Source organism: Danio rerio, chromosome 4 (assembly GCF_049306965.1).
Source record: "Danio rerio strain Tuebingen ecotype United States chromosome 4, GRCz12tu, whole genome shotgun sequence".
NCBI lineage: Eukaryota > Metazoa > Chordata > Actinopteri > Cypriniformes > Danionidae > Danio > Danio rerio.
The window spans coordinates 75,214,576-75,241,698 of NC_133179.1; the positions used below are offsets into that span (position 1 = coordinate 75,214,576).

General features: G+C 43.0%; 3 protein-coding genes across 13 annotated transcripts in view; all 3 read left to right on the forward strand.

Moving 5' to 3' along the window:
- LOC137487271 (uncharacterized) overlaps positions 1-27,123 on the forward strand; it is a 98,951-nt gene that overhangs the window by 6,844 nt on the left and 64,984 nt on the right. The window lies entirely within an intron of this gene.
- LOC571721 (uncharacterized) lies at positions 8-6,700 on the forward strand. Of its 2 annotated transcripts, none has more exons than XM_073948517.1 (3): positions 8-334; positions 581-710; positions 5,520-6,700. In XM_073948517.1, the coding sequence occupies exons 1-3, from the start codon at positions 311-313 to the stop codon at positions 6,698-6,700; spliced, it is 1,335 nt and encodes a 444-aa protein (XP_073804618.1). In that variant the 5' UTR covers positions 8-310. The 2 variants fall into 2 exon arrangements, with proteins under 2 accessions (XP_073804618.1, XP_073804619.1); XM_073948518.1 differs by having other exon boundaries at positions 8-64.
- Positions 579-27,123, forward strand: LOC141375046 (uncharacterized). 10 transcript variants are annotated; one of them, XR_012402582.1, is made up of 5 exons: positions 9,469-9,715; positions 9,800-9,863; positions 10,664-10,793; positions 18,809-21,168; positions 21,232-21,589. XR_012402582.1 is itself a non-coding variant. In XM_073948683.1 (4 exons), exons 3-4 carry the CDS (start codon positions 10,709-10,711, stop codon positions 19,780-19,782), a joined length of 1,059 nt encoding a protein of 352 aa, XP_073804784.1. In that variant the 5' UTR covers positions 9,469-9,715; positions 9,800-9,863; positions 10,664-10,708; the 3' UTR covers positions 19,783-21,589. The 10 variants fall into 10 exon arrangements, 6 of the variants coding, with proteins under 6 accessions (XP_073804785.1, XP_073804782.1, XP_073804784.1 ...); XR_012402583.1 differs by having other exon boundaries at positions 21,326-21,589; XR_012402580.1 differs by lacking the exon at positions 9,800-9,863.

Here is a 27,123-nt window from a genome sequence, read left to right on the forward strand (position 1 = left end):
AGACGGCGTGACGTCATGAGTCCGTGGCTCTGCGCTGCTTCGTCCGAGATTCAGCAGAAGAAAGGTTGCGTTTACAAAATGATTTTTGTTATGGAGTCAAACAATGTTAAGCATTTTTTTAATATTATTGAATTTAAACATGTGAAAAGCCGCGACTCATGTCGCTTAATCAGTTCATCAAACGAGAATTATCACAGTAAGCAGATGAACAGGAGCATTTAGAAACTACGAGTCAATTGAATCAAATGCTTTGGTAAATGATTCACTGAATCGCCGCGTTCTGACGTCACCTGCTGGTCAATCGCGGTAAATGAACAACAAACACAAGCGTGAGGTATCTTTTACAAAACTGTATATTAAATACTTATACACATATTATACAAATCATTGACTTTTCCTGAAGCATCAGTGCTAAACGTCATGTATAATTTGTGTTCTTATAGCTTATGTTTTATTTGTCTGAAACTGACTGATTCTCTTCCAGTGCACTGACTAGTGAGCTAGAGAAGTGATTGAGACACAGACAGAGGTTTAGTGTTGATTTCTTCTTGTTTGTGTTGATTCTTCTCCTCTTAAACAGACAGAGAAACTCCTGCTGAAGCGACTGAGCTCCACTATTATAAAGATGGCCTTTATTAAAGAGGAGAGTGAAGACCTGAAGATTGAAGACACATTCACAGTCAAACATGAAGATGCTGAGCAGATAACAGGTTGGCTTTCATTCTCAAAGCTACAGCAAATTACAGCTAATGCTACAACTGCTCTTTCTAGAAAATTGCCTGAACGAATTTACCGGTATTTTAAAAAAGGGCCTGTTCACAATTGTCGACAATTTTGTGCGAACGAGGCTAGTAACACTTTATTTTTCAAACTGACATTTCAACTAGCGCTGTGCTGTTAACACATGAATTTAACATTTTAATTTCACCCCTTGTGTGCTGTTGGGTCGTTTTCATTCACTCTGGGCTGATTTTGAGTCTTAATTTGACCACAACCTTCTCATTTGTTCAGCAAATGAAATGATTTTTCCTGACAAATATTTTGGGAAAATGTCTTGAATTCAACAATGCACTCAAAAATGGACAAAATTACTACCCTTTGGCTATGTTGGTGGCTGTTTTTGCCCCATTTACTTCCATTTATAATCACATTTATTGATTGGAAGGCCATGACGGCATATAATCATGCACATATTGCACAATTTGTCATTTGTACTGTTGATCATCAGTTACAATGCAAAAAGTTTAGTTTCTGGCTCAATATGATATGGTTATATTGACTATATTGTGTGTTTGTGAGATCTTTGCACACTTACCTTGATATTTTTTAGTGAGGGGAAGTTCGGATAATTTTACTGACTCGGATCTTTGAGTCACTTTCATCGAGATGAACAAATCTTTTTTTGAGTCATTTGGTTCAATTTGCTAAAATGATATTAAAATGTTACGAATTGCTTTCAAACACATCTACAACTAGCCCAAAAGGTTGATCACAAGACAAATAAGTCATCAATAGAATGCTATAAGAAAGAGAAAATAATAACTCTATGTTGACCTGCTCTTTTGTCTATGAAGGTATTGTTGTCTCTTTGCTCAGCTCACCTCTTCATGTCTTCAAATGTCAGGGGTTCGTTCAGGTTACACTGGCAGTCACATATAATCTTAACCAATGTACACAGTCTGAGCCGACAGGAGCCATGATAAGTAGTCCACCTTTTGAGTCTTCTGGCTCTTGAGTCCTTCGTTCATCACGTGACAGAATGACTCAAACCCGAGGACTTGAGAGCTGAACGGTTCAATTCTTTTTCCGGCTCGAAATACGTATGATTGGCCCGTGACGAACGAATGACTCAAACCCGATAGAGGACTCGATGAACGGATCAATTCTTTTTCTGGCTCTAAACGCTTATGATTAGCTTTTGCCTTTCCACGATGAACGACTCAAAAGACTTGAAATGAACGATACCACCTGCACAAATGTGCGCACACGCGGATGAACGAATCACTCCCTGAGAAGACTCGTAGTTCCCGAGTCATATTAAACATTCATTCAAAATGAACGAATCGTTCATGAACGACCCATCACTAATAACTTTGCGAAAGTAAAAAATAAGCACACCAGCACTCAAGAACATATTAAGTACACTCACACACTCACACACACTATAATTTGTTGTCTTATTCCATGCAACCCCATACAAAAGTCAGAAACTTTTTTTTTGTACAGGCCTATCTAAAGAGTTAATGGTGCCAACTGATGATCAAGACTACAAAATAAAAGTTTTACCTCTTCCCAACTTTATAGTATTTATTGCACTATGTTCGGAAGATAAAGTTGCTGGAGGAATCAACGGGAGTTTTTCAAATTAATGCAAAGAAAAAAAATAAGTAAGGGTAAAAACCCTTTTTCAAACCACTGTACGTACATGGGTTGGACAATGAAACAGAAACGTTTGATTTTAGACCACAATAACTCATTAGTAGGGTGTAGGGCAGGGGGTGCCCAACCCTGTTCCTGGAGATCTACCTTCCTGCAGAGTTCAGCTCCTACCCTGATCAAACACACCTGAACCAATTAATAAGGACCTGAACACCACGCGATAATTACAGGCAGGTGTGTTTGATATGGGTTGCAACTGAAATCTGCAGGAAGGTAGATCTCCAGGAACAGGGTTGGCCACCCCTTATTTTGCAGCCAATACAGCATTCAGTCCTGCACAGTGGCCAGAGGGATTCTTCTTGCAGAATAGTGACCAGGTCTCTATGGGATTCTGGTGGAGGAAAACATTTCCTCACTCGCTCCTCCAAAACACCTCAAAGTCCTCAATAATATTTAGGTCTGGTGACTGTGCAGGCCATCGATGTCCAAATTCACTTTCATGTTCATCAAACCATTCTGTCTCCAGTCCTGCTGTGTGTATTGGTGAATTATCTTCCTGATACACAGTACCACCTTCAGGATACAATGTTTGACCCATTGGGTGCACATGGTCCTCCAGAATGGTTGGGTAGTCCTTGGCAGTGATGCACCCATTTAGCACAAGTATTGGGCCTAGGGAATGCCATGATATTGCAGCCCAAACCATCACTGATCCACCCACATGCTTCACTCTGGACGTGCAAGAGTCTGGGTGGTGCACTTCTTTGGGGCTTCTCCATACCGTAACTCTCCTAGGTGTGGGATTGGCAGTGAAGGTGGACTCATCAGAGAACAATACATGCTTCACATTGTCCACAGCCTAAGATTTTCGCTGCTGGCATTATTGAAACAGACTTTTGGCATTGGCACGAGTGACTGGCTCTGTGGAGCTACAGACCAGCAGTTTTGGTGGAGACAGGAGATCTGTGCTATTACTCTGCTAATTAAACCTTCACACTCTGCTCTTATTTGAATGTGCAATCAGTGAAGATTGACCACCAGGCTGGTCAAATTTATTCATGAAATCTCCAACACTAAATAGGCCAGTGTTTCAGTTTTATTGTCCAATGCCTGTATACACAGTCAAGCACAACATTGTTCATACCCCAGGCAAATTCTGGACATAACTTAGGACGCGGGTGGTGAGGGAGGTGTCGCGGATATAGCTTAGGACGCGGGTGGTGAGGGAGGTGTCGCGGACATAGCTTAGGACGCAGGTGGTGAGGGAGGTGTCGCGGACATAGCTTAGGACGCAGGTGGTGAGGGAGGTGTCGCGGACATAACTTAGGACGCGGGTGGTGAGGGAGGTGTCGCGGACATAGCTTAGGACGCAGGTGGTGAGGGAGGTGTCGCGGACATAACTTAGGACGCAGGTGGTGAGGGAGGTGTCGCGGACATAGCTTAGGACGCAGGTGGTGAGGGAGGTGTCGCGGACATAGCTTAGGACGCGGGTGGTGAGGGAGGTGTCGCGGACATAACTTAGGATGGGTGGTGGGGGAGGTGTTGCGGAATCCACCCTCTCTATTCTGCTGCCTTAGGCGGCCGCCTAGGTCGCCTCTATGGACGCGTCGGCCCTGATGTTGAGGCAAGTTATAGCTAAACCCTGCAGGCCACCTGACCTCCAGGAACGAGATTGGTGACCCCTGATCTATAGCTATAAGCTCCAAGTTGAAGGGTCTCCTTGCCATCACCCTGATCTTTAGCTCCCTCTACAGATTGTCAATTGGATTTAAGTCAGGACTCAGTGGGGATGGTGTTGTTAAGGTTGACAGCTTCTCCTTTGTATTCCAAATGAAGGTCTACAATGCTACATCATTTTGGCTAAAGAATTCAATTTTTGTTTCATCTGACCATACAACAGAATATCAGAAGTCTTATGCGTCTCGATGAGCATTTGCAAAGGCTTTTGTTTGCCTTTTGTGTGCCTTCTCTGGAGATGTGGTGCCCTCTTAGGTCTGTGTCTGGGGACCCCATCAGTATGCAGTGTATGTTGGACTGTCTGCCTTGAGAGTAATCAGGATGGCCTTGGTGGTGATCCTTGGATTCCTCTTTACCTCTCTCATTATCCTCCTGGCCAGCACTGGCGACCATGTCTGCTGGGATTTTTCAGTGCAGAGCATCTTGTTGAGCTCATTTTGTCTAAAGCTGCACTTTTTGCCCCATAGACTTCTATTCATACGCATGCGAATGCGGCAAACCAGAAACGCAAGCTCGTGCAACAAGTTTCACAGTTCGCTGCATTGCAAAGTTCAAGCTTGGTGAACACTCATCACGTGAATTCGTGAGACTAATCAAAGATTTTGGCAGTGCCGTATGACAGAATTTTGCATGCTTAAACTCATGTGACCTTGACATAAGCCATGACTGTCCACAAACCAACAGCAGAGAGCTTCTGTTTTTCACCTTTTGAGCTGATTAAAGCAGCTGTTCTCAACGAATCAGGGCAAGTAGGTACTTTAAAACCGCTTAGACTGTTGTGAATGGTGCAGAACTTAAGATTTTGCATGGAGTGTGCCGGTTTGCAAAGGGTATGAATCATTTTAGATATGCGACATTTTTGTTCCTGTGAAATTCCTGTTAAAACAAACCTACTGTCTGAATAAAAGTAACTTTAAATGAGAATTTGCCAGGGGCATGAATAATTTCGGGATTGACTGTACATACATTTGTGATTGGTCTGTAACAGGGGTGCCCAACTCTGTTCCTGTAAATCTACCTACATACCTACTGACTTGCAAAGTTCTGCTTGATCAAACACACATCTTTAATTAGCAAGTGCTTCTTCAGATCCTACTTAGATGGTTTAGTTGTTTAATCAGTTGTTTAATCTAAGCTGAACGGTAGATGTCCAGGAACAGGGTTGGGCACCCCTAGTCTATAATAAACCTAGTAAACCAGGCATTCAGAGCAAGTGGTTTTGCTGACAGCTTGTGTGTTTTTCTAGGAAGACAACACGTACAATATTTTGCTAGGCGAGGGTATTTTAGTTACTTGGTGTTTATAAGATCTAGCTTGTTCACTGGTTTTGGTGATCAATGTATTTGTGCTGGTCTTCATGTCTACTGTTGTGGGCCTTTAAACTTGTCCTTTCTCCGCTTTAGATGCGTTGGTGCTGAAAGAGGAGAGTGATGAACTGAAGCAAACGAAAGATCAATATGAGAAACACCATGATTTTGTTGAAGAAAATACAAAGATGATGAAGACTCAGAAAACCACATCCAATCATCTTTTCTCCTGTCGGGATTGTGGAAAGAGTTTCAGTCAAAAACAAAATCTTGAATCCCACATGAGTATCCACACTGGAGAGAAGCCTGACAACTGCCAACACCGTGGAAAGAGCTTCAGTCAACAAAAACACCTTGAGGGCAATGTTGGAATCCACACCGGAGATGAGCCTTTAGCCTGTCATCAGTGTGGAAAGAGTTTCAATCATAAACAAAACCTTAAGATCCACATGAGAATCCACACTGGAGACAAGCCTAACCAATGCCAACAGTGTGGAAAGAGTTTCATTCATAAGCAAAACCTTAAGGTCCACATGAGGGTTCACACCGGAGAGAAACCGTACCACTGCCAACATTGTGGAAAGAGTTTCAGCCAACAAACTAATCTTGAAGGGCACATGAGAATTCACTCTGGAGTAAAGCCGTTTACCTGCCAAGAGTGTGGAAAGAGCTTCGTTCATAAACACAACCTTCAGCTCCACTTGAGAGTTCATACTGGAGAGAAGCCTTTCAAATGCCAACACTGTGGAAAGGGTTTCGTTCATAAACACAACCTTCAGCTCCACTTGAGAGTTCACACTGGAGAGAAGCCTTTCAAATGCCAACACTGTGGAAAGGGTTTCAGCCTACAGAAAAACCTTGACGGCCATGTGAGAATTCACACTGGGGAGAAGCCTTTTTCCTGTCCTCAGTGTGGAAAGAGTTTTATTGATAAACAGAACTTTAAGGTCCACATGAGGGTTCATACCGGAGAGAAGCCTTACCAGTGCCAACAGTGTGGAAAAGGTTTCAGTCTAAAAGCAAGTCTTGATTGCCATATGAGCATTCACACTGGACTAAAGCCTTTTGTCTGCCAACAGTGTGGAAAGAGTTTCCACCAAAGACCAAAGCTTAAACTGCACATGAGAGTTCACACTGGAGAGAAGCCTTATATGTGCCAGTGTGGGAAGCGTTTCACTGAAAACGGACAACTTAAAAGACACATGATAACTCACACTGCAGAGAAGCCTCACGCGAATAAAGATAAATCACAAGACTCACACAGAGAAGCGCTGTGAACATCACTAGTGGAAGGCCAATGGTTGTTGGTGGTCGCATTGAATGGTGGAAGGGTGTCGCGGACGATGGACGAAAGTGAAGAGCGGGGGTTGTCGTGGATGAAACTGAAGAGAGTTGGGGAGTTGCGGAAGAAGGTGAACAGCGGACAAGGGAGGAGGGCGGTTGAGGATCTGTAAAATCAGGTGCCGGATCAGATTTCAGAGGTGCCGGCGTTTTCCAGCACAAATTAAGCCCTGCTTATAGTACTACTCTAATCCTTATAACCATGTCTTCTTGTCAGTACAGGGTGTTCATGAGCACTGTGCTATGATGTATACTTTGGAGGTTAACAAGGGTCTGACAATGAAACTGAAACGCCTGGTTTTAGACCGCAATAATTCATTAGTATGGTGTAGGACAGGGGTGGCCAACCCTGTTACTGGAGAGCCACCTTCCTGCAGAGTTCAGCTCCTACCCTGATCAAACACACCTGAACCAATTAATTAGGACCTGAACACCACGTGATAATTACAGGCAGGTGTGTTTGATATGGGTTGCAACTGAAATCTGGAAGAAGGTGGCTCTCCAGGAACAGGGTTGGCCAACCCCAGGGTGTAGGGCAAGGATGTCAAACTCAATTCCTGGAGGGTCACAGCTCTGCACAGTTTAGTTTCAACCATAATTAAACACACAAGATAAAACTAGTTGAGTCCTTCAGGCTTGTTTGAAACCTACAGGCAAGTGTGTTGGAGCAGGGTTGGAACTAAACTTTGCTGGGCTGCAGCCCTCCAGGAATTAAGTTTGACATCCCTTGTGCAGGGCCTCGTTTTGTGGCCGATACAGCCTTAATTTGTCTTGAAAATGTGTTGAAAATGACACGTCATTCCCAGAGAGATTTTGAGCTATTCTTCTTGCAGAATAGTGGCCAGGTCATTACGTGATGCTGGTGGAAGGATAGGTTTCCTGATTCGCTTCTGCAAAAAACCCCAAAGTGGCTCAATAATATTTGGATCTGGTGACCATGGGAGATGTTCAACTTCACTTTCATGTCCATCAAACCACTCTGTCATCATTCTAGCTGTTTGTATTGGTGAATTATCATCCTGAGAAACAGTACTACTCTCAGGATACAATGTTTGACCCATTGGGTGCACATGGTGCTCCAGAATGGTTTCCTATTTAGCACAATTATTGGGCCTAGGGAATGCCATGATATTACAGCCCAAACCATCACTGATCCACCCACATGCTTCACTCTGGGTGGGACACTTCCTTGGGGCTTCTCCACACCGTAACCGTAACGAAGGTGGACTCATCAGAGAACAATACATGCTTCACATTGTCCACAGCCCAAGATTTTAGCTGCTGACACCATTGAAACTGACATTTTGCTTTAGCATGATTGACCAAAGGTTACACTATAGCAGCCCGGCCATGTATATGGACCCTGTGGAGCTCCTGATGAACAGTTTTAGTTGAAACTGGATAGGTTTTATGCTTTTTTTTTTTTTTGGTATGATCCAAGTTAGCATCCGTATATCCCTTTCAGACAGTTTCCTCTTGCATCCACAGTTCTTCCTATTGGATGTGGTTCTTCTACTTGGTGGTTTACTGACATTCAGTTGAATACCGTGGCACCTTCCTTACCCCCCGCGTCCTCAGTTATGTCCACGACACCTTCCTGACCACTCGCGTCCTCAGATATATTCGCACATAGGCGACAGAATAGAGAGGGCGGCGTCAGCGACACCTCTATCAGCACCCGCGTGTCCTCAGTTAAATCCGCGCATAGGGTGGCAGAATAGAGGTCTGTTACACCCGAGCATCCTCAGTTAGGCTATATAGTTAGGCATAGGGCGGCAGAATAGAGAGGGCAGCGTCCACGACAACTCCCTCCCTCAGCACCCGCGCGTCCACAGTTATATCCGCGCATAGGGCTGCAGAATAGAGGTCCACGACACCTCACTTCATTTTCATAACCGGTCATTTTCGTTTTCACATTGGGGTTGAGGACGGCTTGATCGTCCTCTGCCTAGAACGGCAGTTCAGCTTGCTCCGGCCCTGGATGCACAATAACAATGTGTCCTCTTTTAAACGCTGATATATTACCAGATGACATAATGCTGTGTGCATTGCAATATTTTAAGCTAAACTGTGCTATTCGTCTGCTAATTAAACCATCACACTCTGCTCTCACTGGTGGAATGAAGATCAGTGAAGATTGTCCACAAGGCTGGTTACATTTAACCATGAAATGTCCAACACTAAATTAGCCAGTGTTTCAGTTTCATTGTCCAACCCATGTCACTCATAAAGCGCTTAACATTTTTTATTTCTGACTTTTATTATTTGCCTGTTCATTCTTGGAAAGCTGCTCTGACACAATCTGCATTGCATTAACCGAGGTGATACTCAGATATTCATTATGTATTAGGGCTTGTTCAGATTTCATCAATACCTTAATCTCTTACAGGTTTGGAACGAGATGAGGGTGAGTAATTAATGTCAAAACTTATATATTTTAGGGGAACTATCCCTTTAAGGATCAGGTGTGTATACTTATGAATGGGGACATCAATAAAAGTTATGCTACTCTAATTTTCTCCTGTGGACTAAATGTAGATGTGTGTGAAATATCTTACTCGTGTCACTATTAACAACAAACAACACGCATTGTGTGTGATTAAACTGAGCCTAAGTTAAAGAATAATACAAAAAAATAATAATTTCTGGGTCAGCTTCTGAATTTCAGATTTTTGCATGCTGACTTTTATTTTGGCAGGGCGTCATGGCGTCATGAAGCCGAGCTGCGGTCAAGCCTAGAAGGGATACGCGCATCAATGTAGCATAGTTTCTGTTCAACAATTATTCATATTTTTACATTACTGTGAGGGTTGGGATTAGGTTTGAGGTAGGGGAAGACGTTAATGAACTACAATTATTGGGCAATTTCATTAAAAAATGTGTAAATAATTCTAATTAACTTCCAGCCGCAGCTGTATCCCTTCTGCTTTGTGTGACTCGGCTGGAGAAAGGTTTGTCTTTTAGTATCATGTATGTATTAAACTGGTTTTATTGTGGAATGTAACATTGTTTAAGTTTATTTATCACCATTGTAGGGTTATTTATGAAAATCCGCGTCTCATTTCGCGTCTGTGTCGTCGATCAGTTCATCAAACGACAGTAAGTAGATGTTAATGAGCTCCAACAGACTACGAGTCAATTGAATCAAATGCTTAGAGAAACGATTCACTGAATCGCCGCGTTCTGCCAGGCATATCAACAGCGTGACAAAACAAATATCACATATTTTACGAAACATTCTGTGAGTTAAATGCTTTTAAATTGCACAAATAATGCCATTCTCAAAGCTTAAATGATAAACTTCCTTGATAGTTGGTGTTCTTAAGTGTTTTTGACTCATCAGGAGAGGTGAATAACGGTAGTAGTTCTCCATCTATGTTAACATCTACACCCTTTTTATTATTCAGATTGAAAGATTTACTGAATCAGGAAAGCTAGATAAGGCTGCATGATTAATCAAAGACCCTTTTTGTGCTCATGTTGTCTGTAATTTTGCCTTTAATCAGCTGTAAATCTTCATTACCGTCTATAAGATGGAGAAGTGTTTACTACAGAGCCGTAGTTCACTGACAGCAAAAGATCCTGAAATCCATGAGAGTTACTCTGATTTGACGGCTGTTTGCTTCTCTTAGTGATTTAAGGCTCTGTGTTTCTGTTGATCTCAAAGCTTGTGGAAAATACCACATTAAATAAAGTTTTTACTCCTAACTCACCCTATAACTTCAGTCGAGTGCTTGAAATGTGATGGTTGTGTGTTTATTAGTCACATTGAATCAATAAATGCAGTCAATCCTCTGCTCTTTCTGTGTGCCTAAAAGTTTGAAAACCCCTGAGGTTTAGAGACAGAGGTTTAGTGTTGATTTCTTCTTGTTTGTGTTGATTCTTCTCCTCTTAAACAGACAGAGAAACTCCTGCTGAAGCGACTGAGCTCCACTATTATAAAGATGGCCTTTATTAAAGAGGAGAGTGAAGACCTGAAGATTGAAGACACATTCACAGTCAAACATGAAGATGCTGAGCAGATAACAGGTTGGCTTTCATTCTCAAAGCTACAGATCTACGCTAATGAAGGATGTTGTTGGAGAATGAATGTCATTACAGTGATTTTACTGCTCATGGTGACTCATGTGGACAGACATGGTTTAGTCAGAACACACAAACACCGACGAAGACAATGTGCTAATCTGGAAAAACTAAAGTAGAAGTTGATTATTTGGTGTAATATTAAAAACCAAGGTCTGACTTTAACAAAAATGAAACCATTTAAAGTAAAACGCTTTCCATGACTTATCTAAAGAGTTAGTAAAATTACACAAATCCTAGTGCATTTCCTGAATGAGTTAAGAGATGTTGCCATGTGAGTATTGTTGCCATTCCCGTTCACAACACTTAAAAGGGTTGTTCAGGGACTGAAGACAGCAAGTGTTTGAGGTGTAATTTTGTCCTTTTCTTCCTGCAAACAAGTCTCAAGGTGGACAACAGTACGGGGTCATCATTGTAGCATTTTGCGCTATAAAATGCGCTTCAAATTCTCTATTGGAGACAGGTCGGGACTGCAGGCAGGCAGGTCAAGTACCTGTATCCTCTTCCTCCGCAGCCAGAACTTTGTAATGTGTGCAGAATGTGGCTTGGCATTGTCTTGAACTATGCATGGGCATCCCTGGAAAAGAAGGCAGGATATTGTTTTTCAAAGTCTCTATGTACTTTTCAGCATTAATGGAGCATCACAGAAGTGCAGGTTACCTTTGCCAAAGTCACTGACACAACCTGTACTCACAACTTCTCCCATAAAACAACTGTAATACTGATTCATCTGAGCACAGTACACGCTTTCACTGTGTAATAGTCCATCCCAGATGCCTCCTAACCCAGAGAAGTTGATGGTGCTTCTGGACACTGTTAACATAGGGCTTCCTTTCGGCACAGTACAGTTTTCACTGGCATTTGTGGATGTAACTACACATTGTGGTACTTGACAAAGGTTTGCCGCAGTAGTACTGAGCCCATGTGCTGATCTGGCTTATAGATGAATGAGGATTCTTGATGCAGCGCCGCCTAAAGGGAATCGGAGGTCACGGTTGTTCAGCTTAGGCTTGCGCCCTTGTCCTTTACGCATGGAAACTCCTCCAAATTTCTAGAATTATTTAATGCTGTTCTGCTCTGTTGAAGGTAAAATATCCAAATGTCTTCCTGTAACTGAGGTTTTAATTTAACACTGATTCGGGTGTATCTGAATCCCTGCAGACAGTCGGTCAGAACTGTTTACTGTCATCTATTCAAAGAAATTCACTCAGACTCCATTTCTCAGTTGAACATTTACTGATGATAAGTTGTGTTAATCTGCATGTAAACGTGAGCAGAGAAGAAGATAACTTTAACTTTGCAGCGATTTCAGTTCGGGCTCTTTGTCTGCTCTGCACACCTGCTTCTCTTCCTTCTCTAAGTCCCGCCCATTAAAGTGACGATGCACTTGCGTATCAGTCAGCAAGAGAATGTTCCAGAAGCCTTTTGAACAGCCGCCCCCGAATTCAATAATTGAATTCGCACATTTACAAAAGGTCCTTTCCTTAAAGTGGATCAATCTTCAACAAGGGTTGGCAGCTTAACTAAACGTGCTACTGGTCGGGTATATGTTTTCCTTCCAACTTGTACAGTGGCTGATCTTACTCTGTCATCAGCTCCTGGATGTACTTGCCCGATTTTCCCCACTGGCCATAGAGCTCGAGGGAGCTGAGGATCGACAATCATCACTACTTCGCCAACCTGCAGGTTTTCCTTTTCTGCTTTCCATTTCTGCCGAACTTGGAGATTGGGCAGGTAGTACTTAATAAAATGCCTCCAGAAGTGGTCTGCTAACAGCTGGCTGTGTCTCCAACGGCGTCGGCTTATCACTCCTGAGTCCTGATACACCACCTGGGGCAGTGAGGCATCTCTGCGGCCAATGAGGAAGCAGTTGGGAGTGATTGGATCTACATCAGAAATGTCTGATGATGTGTAGCTGAGCGGTTTTGAGTTAAGTATCCCTTCAATCTCAGTTATGACTGTTCTTAAAACTTCCTCCGTCACAGTCTGTGCCCCTAGTGTAACTTGGAGAGCAGCTTTAATTGAACGTATTTCTCTCTCCCAGCATCCCCCGAAGTGGGGTGCTCCCGGTGGATTGAAGACAAACTTAATTTGTTGGGAGGCAAGATGACTTTGGAGCTCGCTGTGCAAGGCGCCAAGAGATTCCTTCAACTCTCGTTCTCCACCTTTGAAGTTAGTGCCTTGATCACTTAGTAACTCGTATGGCTTTCCTCGTCGAGCGATAAAACGTCTTAAGGCCATTAGGAATGAATCAGAATCTATACTGGCCAACAGATCTATATACACTGCCCTGGTCGTGAGGCACTTGAATATTTTGCCCCACCTCTTCTCATTTTTCCGTCCAATCTTAATCAGGTAAGGTCCAAAGCAATCCATCCCTGTTGAGAAGAAGGCAGGTTTAAAGAGCTGTTGTCTTGCAAGTGGCAAGTCTGCCATCAGGGGAACTTCTGGTTTCCCTTTCCATCTACGACACTCTGCACATTGATGCTGATGTCTCCGAACTGCTTCACGTCCTCGTAACACCCAATATGTTCTCCTCATCTCTGCGAACACTCGTTCTGATCCAGGGTGATGTAGCTTCTCATCATAATCCTTAATAATGAGTTTAGTTACAGGATGGTGGGAGTCAAGGACTATGGGGTGAATACAGTCCAGCTCTGCTTCTGTGCGATGTCTTAAACGGCCACCTACCCGAATGAGACCAGTGGTAGGGTCAAGTTCGGGAGAAAGAGAAGCCAATCGGCTTGTACCTGATACTGGTTTACCGGACTTTAGTTGGGCCATCTCGGTAGGGAAGGATTCAGATTGGATTTGACAAAGGACAAGTTGTTCCAGTTTTCTTTGTTCATCAGCACATGAAATGTTGGCCGCCCCGTATAGCTGCTGATTACACGCTTTTATGAACTCAGTCATTGTCTCATACTGCTGTGGATTTGGCAAGGGTGTGACTGTAATTGCTCCACAAAACACAGCTGGCCTTAGTTCGTGCTGCTGCTCTTCAGCAGGCAAGGATGGCTGCTCTGGCCAAGTCTCCACAGGCAGCTTAAGAAATGAGGGGCCTTGATTCCACTGGTTACATTTGACTAGGTCACACAGCTTTTTTCCTCTTGTGATACTATCCGCAGGATTGTCCTCTGATCGTATGTATTGCCAGCTTGCAGAAGCTGTGAGTTCTTGAATTTCCGCTATTCGTGTTCCCACAAACACCTTGTAACGACAAGAACTTGACAATAACCAGGTAAGTACAGTCGTGGAGTCTGACCAGAGGGTTAAGGAACAGATGGGTAATGTGAGCTCTGTGACTAATACCTTGGAGAGCTGGGCACCACTTAGAGCTGCACACAGTTCAAGGCGAGGTATAGACTGTTGCTTTCGGGGAGCAACACGTGACCTGGCTGCTAGAAAGGCAACTTCAACCTGTCCTTCTGTGCTTTCTGTCCTCAAATAGGCCACAGACCCATAAGCCTTCTCCGACGCGTCACAGAATACATGTACATCTCGTCTGCTAGTTGGTACATCCACGTCTGGACTGGAGTAGCATCTTGGCAGTGTTATCTTGTCTAGCTCACACAACTCCTTCTCCCATGAATTCCATAAACTGAGCAGATCTTCAGGCAGTTGTGGATCGTCCCAATCACGCTTTTTATCCCATAGACGCTGCACTAGTATTTTTGCTCTTGTGGTGTAGGGGATAATATAGCCAAGGGGATCATATTGGCTGGCCAGGATAGAATAAACGCTGCGCATGGTTACTTGAGTACAGTTCACTTCCCTGTGCTTGTAGTGCAAAGTGTCTGACTGACAGCGCCAGAGCAGTCCCAGGGTAGATTCTTGGGTATCTTGCAGTCCCTGACTAAGCCAGAGCTCACAGTTATTCGATCTTATATCACAGGGAAGGTGAGTGACTACTGTTGGACAATTGCTGGCCCACTGACGCAGTTCAAAGCCTCCTTCATTCAATAGGGCACAAAGCTGATCAACAAGATCTTTGGCTCCATCTTTGGAGGGGAGACTGTAAAGACAGTTGTCAACATAGAATGACTTTTCGATCACTTCCCTCACCTGATCTCCGGGTTGACTGTGGTCTTGTACGTGTTTTTGGAGAGCAAATGTGGCACAGCAGGGACTGCATGTAGTCCCAAAGGGAAGTACCTGCCACTCATACACTTCTGGGGCTTGATCTACAGCAATGTCTCTCCACAGGAACCGAAGCAAGGATTTGTCTTCCGGGAGCAGCCTCACCTGATGAAACATCCCTCGTATGTCGCTACTCAGAGCTGTTGAGTGTTCTCGGAAACGTAGTAACACTGCTAGCAAGGTGGGGCTCAAAGTGGGACCTGGTAGTAGCAGCTTATTCAAATTTTGTCCCTCATACTGAAATGAGCAATTGTACACAACACGATTCCTGCCATTGTGGGTGACCATATGGTGAGGGATGTACCATGATTCTTGTGATTTCTCAGCTTCACCTGGTTGTAGTTTCTCCACATAACCAGCATTCTTGAGTCTCTCAATTTCAGCTTTGTAAGCACATGCATGATCAGGTGTTTTCATCAGCTTACGTTCAATGCTTCTGAGCTGTGGCAGTACAGCTTCTTTAGGCATGTGCAGAGTCGGCATATGTTGTACACGCAGCAGTGGTGTTGCATATCGCATAATTCCATCCACATTAACTCTTACAGTTTGCTCTTGTAGGAGTCGGATGGCCTCGTGATCAAGTTTTGACCGAGTCACTACTTTCTCATTGCGGTATGGGATTACGTCCATCTGCCATAGCCTTTCTACTTGGGCAAACAGTTCAGCATTATGAGGTATAGCGGTGAAGAGGCATTGGTGAGTATTGCGGCCATGCTTAATCTCGTGTGTTGGGCCTTGTAGTGTCCAGCCTAGTCGAGTTCGTACAGCAGCGGGTCCACCTGGAGGGCCTAGACGAACTGGCTCAATTGGGGTCACCAAGTGTGGACAATCTGAGCCAATGAGCAGTACAGGCTGTACTCTGTCTATTTGCTGCAAGGGTAGCCCTGCTAAATGGCAGTACCTCTTTTGGAGGGAAGCAACAGGGTGAGATTGTTCTGCCAGTCCAAGTCTTTCTGCTGTAAAGGCACCTTGAATGGAGAATTTTTTGTGTTTGTTACTGACAGGTGACACTGTGAATGAGACTGCCGCCCCGTGAAGAACCTGTTGGTCCTGCCTCACCGTCCGCAGTATTAGGTCCTCTGGCTGCCCTTTCAGATTTAATTCCTGTGCTGCAGTATGGAGCAGGATGGTCCTCTCCGACCCGTCGTCCAAAACAGCATATGCCTCAATGGATTTGTCTCCATTGGTAATGATGACTTTGCTCACCTTCAGAAGTACTTTACGGCTATAAACTGGGCGATCAACATACAGGACATCCTTGGTGGTGTTAACTAGACAGGAGTTCTCTTTCGTAGCTGTTTCAGTGGAATCTACAGTCCGTTCATTTACGTCATGCAATATACATAGGTGTCTCCTGTTGCAAGTCTTACAGGGGGATTTCAGGGTGCATTTCGAGGCATGATGGTTGCGTCCGCAACACCAACATCGATTGTTTTTCCGAATCCAGGACTCTTTCTGCTCTTTGGTAAGGTCTTTGAAATTAGCACACCCATTCAAGAAGTGATTGGTATTGTCACAGTAGGGGCAATATGCACTTAACCGTCCTTTAAACCTGGCAGATTTAGGTGTCACCTCTGAGGATTGTGGTTGGCTTATTCTCCCACTCATGGGTTTCTCTGTGCCTAGCAGGATGGTTGTGGGTTTCCTGGCAGCCTTAGGATTACGATACTCCAGCCTTTTCTTGTTGCTGGGGCCTGGTGTGAAACCTGAAGTTTTGACGCCATCATCCTGAACTTGTAGCTCATACTCTAGCCAGTTAGAGAAATCGATGAGGGTTGGTATAGCTACTCTCATAGGGTGTATATATCTCTTGAAGCTAGTTCTCAGCTCATGAGGGAGTTTGCTTTGCAGTCTTGAAACATGTGACCCACAGTCCAATTCAACATTACCTTCAGGACCCAGCTGTTTTAGCATGCTCACCAGAGAACGCACTCGAAGCGCAAACAGCTTGAAAGCTTCAACATCTCCAGTTCTGATATTGGGGCCATCCATGACCTCAGCGATGTTCTGCAGGACCAGCTTGTGTGGCTGACCATACATGTTGATGAGAGCTTGCATAGTGTCCGTATAAGGGTGTGTTGAGTTGCAATATGAATCTGCTACCAGCAATGCCTCCTCTAACTGTAGATGATCTGTGAGGATTTGATATCGGAAACGTTCAGATGCATCACTGGGTAGGAGATTCTCTAAAGCCATGCGCAACCTTGAAAACTCTCGTGGATCCGATGTTGATAAGAACGGAATAGAAGGCTTAGGTCCTCGGTATGTTCTCTCTTGAGAGTATGGCACTGCAGATGGAGGCACAATCCTTGAACGCTGCATATGGTAGGGTTCTCGTTGGTCTGAGTGTGAGGGATAATTCTCTCTGGGCTCATAGTAGTGGATGGGTTCACTATGTGGATGAGGCTGAAGATGAGGAGCTAGTCTTCGATTAGGGGTACGATACCTTGGCAGTGCTTGGGGCTGCTCTACTGGTATAGGTGAGACAGTGCAATCTCTTATCTTCTCTGTTATCTGCTTAATCTGCCCAGAGGGGTACTGAGGGAAATCGCTGCTTTGTGTGGGGGACAGAGGCTGGCTATGAACTGTTTCTGGTACGTCAGGGCGAGGAGCTGGTAACCGAGCGACTGGCTTATCCTGAATGGCTACGTTGGAGGCTAGCTGCTGGATCTCTCGTTTCATTACAATATTTTCCTCTTTAAGATCCCTTAATACACTTAAAATCTCTGGCATGTGTCGGATGCAGCTACGAAGCTCATCATTCTCTCGTTGCATCTCCTCCCAGACTGACTGCTGCGACTGATGATACTTTTCATCCTCTTCTCTCTGTAACACTCCCTGTGTACTTTGCCATTCATCCTGTAGCACCAGATCACTGGTTGGTGAACGCTGACTTATAGGTGTGAAGGCATGAGACTCACGTTCAGTAGACAATGGAGCATATACTGCATTAACTTCTTCATCACTTGAATATGTAAGTTGCTGGCATCCCCTCTCAGATCTAGTCATACGTACTTGGAAGTCTGCTAGATATGCAGGAGGCTTTATATGTCTTCTGGGGCGAACAGCTGGAGGCTCTTGCTGTGAACGGGATGACATTTCTGCAGTTATTCAGCCTCCGGCTCGAAGGACCACTTTGTAACTGAGGTTTTAATTTAACACTGATTCGGGTGTATCTGAATCCCTGCAGACAGTCGGTCAGAACTGTTTACTGTCATCTATTCAAAGAAATTCACTCAGACTCCATTTCTCAGTTGAACATTTACTGATGATAAGTTGTGTTAATCTGCATGTAAACGTGAGCAGAGAAGAAGATAACTTTAACTTTGCAGCGATTTCAGTTCGGGCTCTTTGTCTGCTCTGCACACCTGCTTCTCTTCCTTCTCTAAGTCCCGCCCATTAAAGTGACGATGCACTTGCGTATCAGTCAGCAAGAGAATGTTCCAGAAGCCTTTTGAACACTTCCTCTCTTTCTTTGAGGAACATTTATTTTTAAACAATTTAATAATTTTCTGATGTATTTGTTAGCAAACTGGCTATTCTCAGCCCATCTTTGCTCCTAAAGGACTAGACCTTTCTTGGATGCTTTTGTACCACATCAGTACAGTCCTTATTTAACCAATTTACCTGATTACTAGCCCTAAACTGCTTCTGTCGCAACATTTTTCGGAGTTTGTCGCAAGAACCAAAAATGGAATCCGTGTCTATTTTGAGGAAACAAAAATCCATGAGGAGCACATTAAATAATGCTTGTGGTATTGCATTTCATGCTATTTTGTTGTGTTAAACTGGGCTAAACTTCTATTTCTCTTTGTTTGCTTTAGATGTGTTGGTGCTGAAAGTAGAGAGTGACGAACTGAATCAAATGAAAGAGAAAGATCAATATGAGAAACACCAGGAGATCAGGACTGTTAGAAAATCTGAGAAGAAGACTCAGAAAACCAAATCTCACGCTCTTTTCATCTGTTGTGAGTGTGGAAAGAGTTTCAGCCACAAGCCAAAACTGGAAGTGCACAGAAGAATCCACACCGGAGAGAAGCCTTACGAATGCCAACATTGTGGAAAGAGTTTCAATCAGAAACAAAACTGTGAAGCCCACATGAGGATCCACACCGGAGAGAAGCCGTACAAATGTCAGCAGTGTGATATGCAATTCACTCAAAAAGCAAACCTCACGGTCCACATGAGAGTTCACACCGGAGAAAAGACGTTCAACTGCCAACATTGTGGGAAGAGTTTCTTTCAAAAGCAAAACCTTAATGTCCACATGAGGGTTCACACTGGAGAGAAGCCTTACCAATGCCAGCAGTGTGGAAAGAGCTTCAGTCAACCGCAGAACCTTAACGCCCACCTGAAAGTTCACACTGGTGAAAAACCGTTTACATGCCAGGAGTGTGGGAAGAGTTTCATTCATAAACAGAAATTTGAGGCTCACATGAGAATCCACACTGGAGAGAAACTTTACAAATGCCTTCAGTGTGGGAAGAGTTTCAGTCAAAAGACATACCTTGAGGACCACATGGGAATTCACGCTGAAGTGAAGCCTTACAGCTGCCAACAGTGTGGAAAGAGTTTCAATCAAAAACAAAAGCTTAAAATGCACATGAGAGTCCACACCGGAGAGAAGCCGTACAGCTGTCAACACTGCGGAAGGAGTTTCAGTCAAGCCGTAACCCTTAAATTTCACATCAGAGTTCACACCGGAGAGAAGCCTTACATCTGCCAGTGTGGGAAGAGTTTCACTCAGCCAGGACAACTTAGGAAACACATGAAAATCCACACCAAAGAGAGGTCTTAAAGAAATCTTCAGAGAAGCTTGTTCCTAAATGAAAATGGAGGCAGGATAATCAAGGCGCTGCAGCGGTTTATGAATTCATAGTTTTGTTGTTGTTGTGTAACGCTGCTTTGTGTCTGAAAGGTTATAGATAACAACCTGGACCTTCAGCATGCACTGGGGCGGTTTGCTGCCGAGTGTTACATAGCTAGACTAGGGACATGGTGCTCCACTGGAAAAAGGGGGTTTGCCATCTCCAGGTTAAAAGTAAGTCCTTACCCCAGGTGGAGAAGTTCAAGTATCTCGGATTGGTGCAGCGGCAGCAGTCATGCGGTTGATGTACCTGTCCGTTGTGATAAAGAAGCCGAAAGGCAAAGCTCTCGATTTACCGGTTAATCTACGTTCCTACTCTCACCTATGGTCATGAGCTTTGGGTCATGACTGAAAGGACAAGATCTTGGATACAAGCAGGGGAAATGAGTTTCCTTCACAGGGTGGCAGGGCGCACTCTTGTGGATAGGGCGAGGAGCTCTGTCACTCGGGAGGGGCTCGGAGTAGAGCTGCTGCTCCTCTACATGAAGTCACCTGAGGTGGCTTGGGCATCTGTTTCGAATGCCTCCTGTACGCCTACCTAGGGAGGTGTTCCTGGCATGTTCCACCAGGAGGAGGCCTCTGGGAAGACCCAGGGACTATGTCTCTCGGTAGGCCTGGGAACGCCTCGGGATCCTAGCTGGTGGATGTGTCTAGAGAGAGGGAAGTCTGGGGTTCCATCCTGATACTGCTGCTCTTGGGACCCGGCCCTGGAAAAGCAGCCAAAAATGAGACCAGATGAGGTTATAGACACGATTATAAACTGAATAAATGAACATTAAATTACGTCATGCATTTTAGTGAGACCATGCACCATACTAAAAGAGTCAGTCAGGACTCTCTAGTTATTCCTTTAGTGTGAAAAGCACTGATGTATGAAGCATGTTATGGGCACACCGAACCAACAGGAGACAGTAAAAGCCTTAAGGCTGATTTATACTTCTGTGTCAAGCTCACGCATATGGTCTGAGAGATCTTCTGAACACAAAATTAAATATTTTAGATGAAGTTTGAGACCTCAATGGACAGCCAGGAGCAAAAAAGTCAAATTTACCATTTTTTGTTGCCTATGGAGGATAAGGGAGCTCTCAGATTTCGTTCATTCATTCATTTTCCTTCAGTTTAGTTACTTATTTATCAGGGGTCGCCAGAGCGTAATGAACCGCCAACTAGTTCAGCATATGCCTTAAGTAGCGGATGGCCTTCCAGCTGCAACCCAGTAATGGAAAACACCTATACACATTCACTCACACACACTCATACACTACGGCTAGTTTAGTTGATCAGTTCCCCTATAGCGCATGTGTTTGCACTGTGGGGGTAAACCAGAGCACCCGGAGGAAACCCACGCCAACACGGGGAGAACATGCAAACTCCACACAGAAACACCAACTGATCCTGCCAGGACTCGAAGCAGCGGCCTTCCTGCTGTGAAGCCACAGTGCTAACCACTGAGCCACCTTGTCGCCCCTCTCAGATTTCACCTAAAATATGTTAATTTGGATCCTGAAGATGAACAGGTCTGCGGTGTATGGAGAGTGCATGATTAATAACTGTATTGTAATATTTGGGTGAACTAACCCTTTAATCCCTCATGCTGGTGGAGTGACCTGCGTAGATGTCTGAAGACGCATGTTTCATCAATTCTCCAACAATAACACTTCTTAAACTGTGTTGAATCCGTCTATCAGTCTGTTCTTTGCTGGTTTCTAATAAAAACAACACCCACACAATGCTAAGCTAGCCTTTAGCTTCTGCACATTGTTTGCTTTTTGCTGGTTTGCTTGCCTTTTTATGTTAAAAGTGTCTGCTAAATGTATGAATGTGAATGTTAACTTATTAATTGACTTGATGGCAGGAGGACTCCATCTCAATCAGGATTCACTTCAGTTCCATGCTGAAAAAACAGCTTAAACCAGTCTAGGATGGTTGGCTGGTTTTAGCTGGTCGACCACCCTGGTTTAAGAGGGGTTTTAAACTTCCAGCCACTTCCAGGCTGGTTTCCAGCTATTTACAGCCTGGTTTTAGCTGGACAGGCTGGGAGATGACCAGCTTAAACCAGCTTGACCAGCCTAGCCAGGCTGGGCTCCCAGCCAAAACCAGGATGGTCAAGCTGGTTTTAGATGGTTTTAGCTGGTCACTTTCTGGCCTGACCAGCTAAGACCAAGCTGGAAACCTGCCAGGAAATGGCCAAAACCCCTCTAAAATTAGGCTGGTAAACCAGGTAAAACCAGCCAACCATCTTAGGCTGGTTTAAGCTGGATTTTTCAGCAGGGTTGCCAGCTCTTCTCTTCACTCTTTATTACACACAAGGGATTTTGTACCGCCGTAATGAGTTCAAAGTATTTCTTATTAACTGATTATTGCAGCTTGTGCTTTAGGAACAAGCTTTACTTCAGCTTTACTCTTAAAAGGAGTAGACGAGGAGTAAAAACCAGGTAAACACAGAGTAAGCTGCCATTTTTATGTCAGTAAAAACAAACAACACACTTACAGCTGCAAAAATATAAAATATAAATGACTTCAGAAATCAAATCTCATATTAAAGGACTTCATGTTTAGATCCAGATATTGTACTTTTCCATCCAATGATTATACAGTAAAGATTTGTTAATTTTCACTGTATTATCTATAGAGGATGATAACATTTGTGAGTAAGATCTAATAGTTTACTTGAAAAATCTGATAGTTTTTATAATAGGCTTCATATGTCATTCTAGAAATGCTATTAACACCCTTGTAGTTGATTAACATATTTTAATATACTTTATTTCACCGTTTAATCGATCTTTTTTAGTCAGTATTTCAGATTTTTGCCCGCAGGTAAGACTTTTATTTTGGTATGCCAACGTGACGTTGTAAGCCAGCGCATCGCTGCTTTGTCAGATTCGGCAGAAGACAGGTCCAGTTAATAGGTATGTATATTTCCAAAACTGTTTATTATCTGAATGCAGAATTAATATGCTTTATTTGACGCTATTGAAGCTTGTATAGTGAAATTCTGCGTCTCATTTCGCTTCCTGCACCGCCAGTCATTCATTTACTGTAATTGTTTATAACAATAGTGAATTAAATCAAATGCTTCGACACATTATTCACTCAAACACCGCGTCATCTGGTTAATTAATAACATTAATAATACCTACAACAATACTTACAAAGCATAAATATGAACTTTATGTGCAGTTTGTGTTCATATGTTAGTTTGTTTATGTGAGTTTGCCTGATCTGGAGAGTGCTTGACCTGTGGCTCTGTGATTTCACTTTATTTCCACATTTTCATTTCGTTCTCCTCTTAAACAGACAGAGAAACTCCTGCTGAAGCGACTGAGCTGTACTGTTATAAACATGGCCTTTATTAAGGAGGAGAGTGAAGACCTGAAGATTGAAGACACATTCAGACATGAAGATGCTGAGCAGATAACAGGTTGGCTTTCATTCTCAAAGATCTACAGATCTACACTAATGAAGGGTGTTGTTGGAGAATGTCATATGAGCGCCTCATTACACTGATTTTACTGCACATGGAGATGTGGACAGACATGATGAAGCACGTTTTATTGACGTGTCATGCAAACAGATTGTGTAAATTTAGGACAAATAATGCAAAAATATTTTTAAATAGATTATTTTGCACAATATTCAACCCAACATCTATTACTTAAATGAAATGATAAATTTTTTTCATTACTTAAATAGGCATCACTTAATTTAATTATCAACTTTAGACTTCTTATCAATGGGTTGGGTTTCATTTAACACATTTCAGATCATTTTAGCACGATTACAGATTATTTTCTTAGTAATTAAAGTGTAATTTTAGTTAATTGTGCAACCCTTTGCTTAACATGACCTAAAAACCAAACTCCGTTAATAATATTATTATTATTAAATTATACCACATATAACGACTTTCATAAGCTGCATTAACAGCTGAAGCTCTATGAATGCACATATCTTGTGGGAATGCGGACTTAACGCGGAGTGATTAAAATTATTAAAATTAAAATTAATTTAAAAAATTAAATTATACAGTAACACCAAGCCAACTAGTTTCCTTGTTCTTCAGTGATTCCCGCAGACATTGTGTCATCTCATCCGCTCTTAATGTAATTTTTTTAAGTGAAAGGACAGCAACAACTAGGGCTGTGCAATTAATCGAAAATCCGGTTTCGATTTCGATTATGGCTTCAAACGATTATGAAAAACCCTTAATCGAGATAAACGATTATTGCATCATATACCGCCCCCTTTCCAGCTGCACACATTTGTTGCTCTGCAAAGATCAGTTTCACGTGAAAATGACTAAAAGCATGTGCTGTAATGTAACGTCTGCAGCACGGGATGCGCATCATTCATTGATGTACGTTCGAATCGTTCATGTTTTTAATAGCACGAAAGACACGTGAAAGAGAAACCATATCAGAGCCGCACTATTCTTAAAGTGACAGCGCGCATAATCCCTGCTGCCGACTGTTTTTATCGTTATTAATCAAACAAAAGGGCGAAATCCCTCACTAGTTGACTGAAGGACTTTTTTGTAGCTAAAGTTTTTTTCTTACAGTGAAGATGCCTAAAGATTTAATAACTCTTTTCTAATAACCAATTTCTTTTATCTTTGCTATGATGACAGTACACAATATTTTACTAGATATTTTTCAAGATACTAGTATTCAGCTTAAAGTGACATTCAAATGCTTAATTAGTGTAATCAGGTCATTGTATAACAGTAGTTTTTTTCTGCAGACAATCAAAAATATATATTGCTTAAAGGGGCTAATAATATTGAGCTGTTAAAATAGGTTTCAAAATATTTAAATATTTAAAAATTATAGAAAATACTGTAAAAAAAATTCCTCTGTTAAACATCAAGTAAAAAAAAAAATATATATATATATATATATATATATATATATATATATATATATATATATATATATATATATAAATTCACAGAAGGGCGAATCATGATTACAATTATGACCAAAATAATCGTGATTAAGATTTTTCCCATAATCGAGCAGCCCTAGCAACAACATAGATTTAATAAATTCTGCTTATGCAGAGGTCGATATTAATCTCTGGCTGTGTTTTTATAGACATTATGTTCATATTCATGTGTCATTATATACATCTCCTCCGCTGCAGTTTTAACACGGCATCTACTCAGTTAGTCAAAACTAAAACTAATACTGAAAATAGCAAAAAAATAAACTAAAACGAAGCATTTTCAAAACATAGAAACTATTAAAAACTCGTGAATTTGCCTCTAAAACTAATTAAAACTGACTGAGTTTGAAAACTAAAAGTCTAACTAAATAAAAACCGAAACTAATGTAAAATCCAAAACTATTGTAACCTAGATTCGTGCGATGTTTTGTGCGTTTGACGCACTCAGTCAACTCGCGCCACTTTATTCACACGAATCGCGCCGCAGGATGTCTGTTCCCATCTTTGCATTGACTTCAGATGTAAATCGCTCGCGCTTGATTCATCTGCGTCTGATATGAACACAGCATTAGAGAGTCACATCAGAGCTCATTAATATTCGTGACCACTCCAAATATGGTCAATAAGGACCTTCTGTTTCGAACCCGTGACCTCATGAGAACATATCCGTAAAAGGTTCTGTAAAATGTAAGCAATGTTTTAAACGCATTTAAAATTCTGATGGTAAACAGCTGAAGGCAATCAGTCATCGGTGTTTGCAGTGGTTTATTAATGCAACATCAATAATAATAGCTGATTCAATTTGTAAGTAAATGTAAAACTTATAAATATATGATATTGCGCTACAATAAGAGATCATGATTAATGGTGTATTAATACCTGAAATGAGAGAGTTTAGCATCAAATAATGGTGTCATCTGCATAATAATAGCAACTAAGTGCAATGAGAAAGGCAGGGGGCCCAATACTGAGCCCTGTGGCACTCCACACTAAAAAAATCCGAAAGACGGTGCTCATTGAGCAGTACAGCGTCCCCTTCAATATACTGAGGCGTTAGGACCCACTCAGACCCTGTTGGCCTCACTAACACTGCTTTCGGCAGTAACCTAGCTTTCCCATGTGGTCTCCCATCCAGGTACTGACCAGGCTCAGCCCTGCTTGGCTTCAGTGGGCGACCACGTAAGAGATTATACGATAACTTATAAGATGTTTTAGAGTGATCTTCGTCGGTTATGTTGCGTAGATGCTTTACCTCTGTTGTTTAGTGACTCGGGTTAACTTCTATTCATTTCCATTTCCTCTCTTCAGACATCCTGGTGGTGAAAATAAAGAGCGATGACGTGGAAGAGACGGATCGGTATGGGCAACACCAGGAGTTCATGACTGCAGGACAGTACACGCAGCCTAACGTGACCAGACCTAACGGCGTATTCGCCTGCGGCCTGTGTGAAAAGACGTTCAGCCTCAAGCCAAGTCTCGAGGTGCACATGCGAGTCCACACCGGGGAGAAGCCGTACACGTGCGATCAGTGCGGGAAGACTTTCGCTCAGAAAGGGCACCTCGATAAACACACGCGAGTCCACACCGGAGAGAAGCCGTACACCTGCGATCTCTGCGGGATCAGCTTCGCGCAGAAATCCAACCTCAACCGGCACTTGAAGATCCACACCAAGGAGAAGCCCTACATGTGTCCTCAGTGCGGGAAGAGCTTCATCCAGAAGGTCACGCTCCAGGAGCACATGAACATCCACCGCGAGGAGAAACCCTTCAGCTGCCCCGAGTGCGGAAAGAGCTTCAGCAAGAAGCAGAACCTCAAGATCCACCTGAGAGATCACACCGGAGAGAAGCCGTACGCCTGCACCATCTGCAGCAAGAGTTTCACCAACATGACCAGCCGCAAGATCCACATGGCCATTCACACCGGGGAGAAGCCCTTCAAGTGTGACCAGTGCGGGAAGAGCTTCATCTGCAAGGGAAACCTCAATTACCACATCAACACCCACTCGGAGCACAAATCCTGCATATGCGTCCTGTGCGGGAAGAGTCTCAGCAATGAAATCTGCCTCAATGTGCACATGAGGAATCAGCATCCGGTCGTACACACACTGGGAATATCCTCCCAACACACTTCACCTGTGAACGAGAGTTCACACCGGGACTCTGTTCATTCTGCGGAGAATTGAAGGAGCTCCACGTGGAGACTTGACTTGTGTCGTAATATTTAGCACATCAATCAGTCTGGTTATTTACTTACGTAAAGCTGTGGAGGGAAACTTATCAGTTTCAGTAAGTGTTTTTACATGATTTAGGGTGCTTCCACACCTA

Excerpts from the sequence above, each read along its gene's own strand:
- LOC571721 (XM_073948517.1), top strand. The coding sequence starts at position 311 with ATGAACAACAAACACAAGCGTGAG. Across the intron at positions 335-580 it reads ACAACAAACACAAGCGTGAG|ACAGAGAAACTCCTGCTGAA; the intron begins GTATCTTTTACA and ends CCTCTTAAACAG. Across the intron at positions 711-5,519 it reads AGATGCTGAGCAGATAACAG|ATGCGTTGGTGCTGAAAGAG; the intron begins GTTGGCTTTCAT and ends TCTCCGCTTTAG.
- LOC141375046 (XM_073948686.1), top strand. The coding sequence starts at position 10,709 with ATGGCCTTTATTAAAGAGGAGAGTGAAGACCTGAAGATTGAAGACACA. Across the intron at positions 10,794-18,808 it reads AGATGCTGAGCAGATAACAG|ATGTGTTGGTGCTGAAAGTA; the intron begins GTTGGCTTTCAT and ends TGTTTGCTTTAG. Across the intron at positions 19,654-26,267 it reads GAAGGAGTTTCAGTCAAGCC|CCAAGTCTCGAGGTGCACAT; the intron begins GTAACCCTTAAA and ends TTCAGCCTCAAG.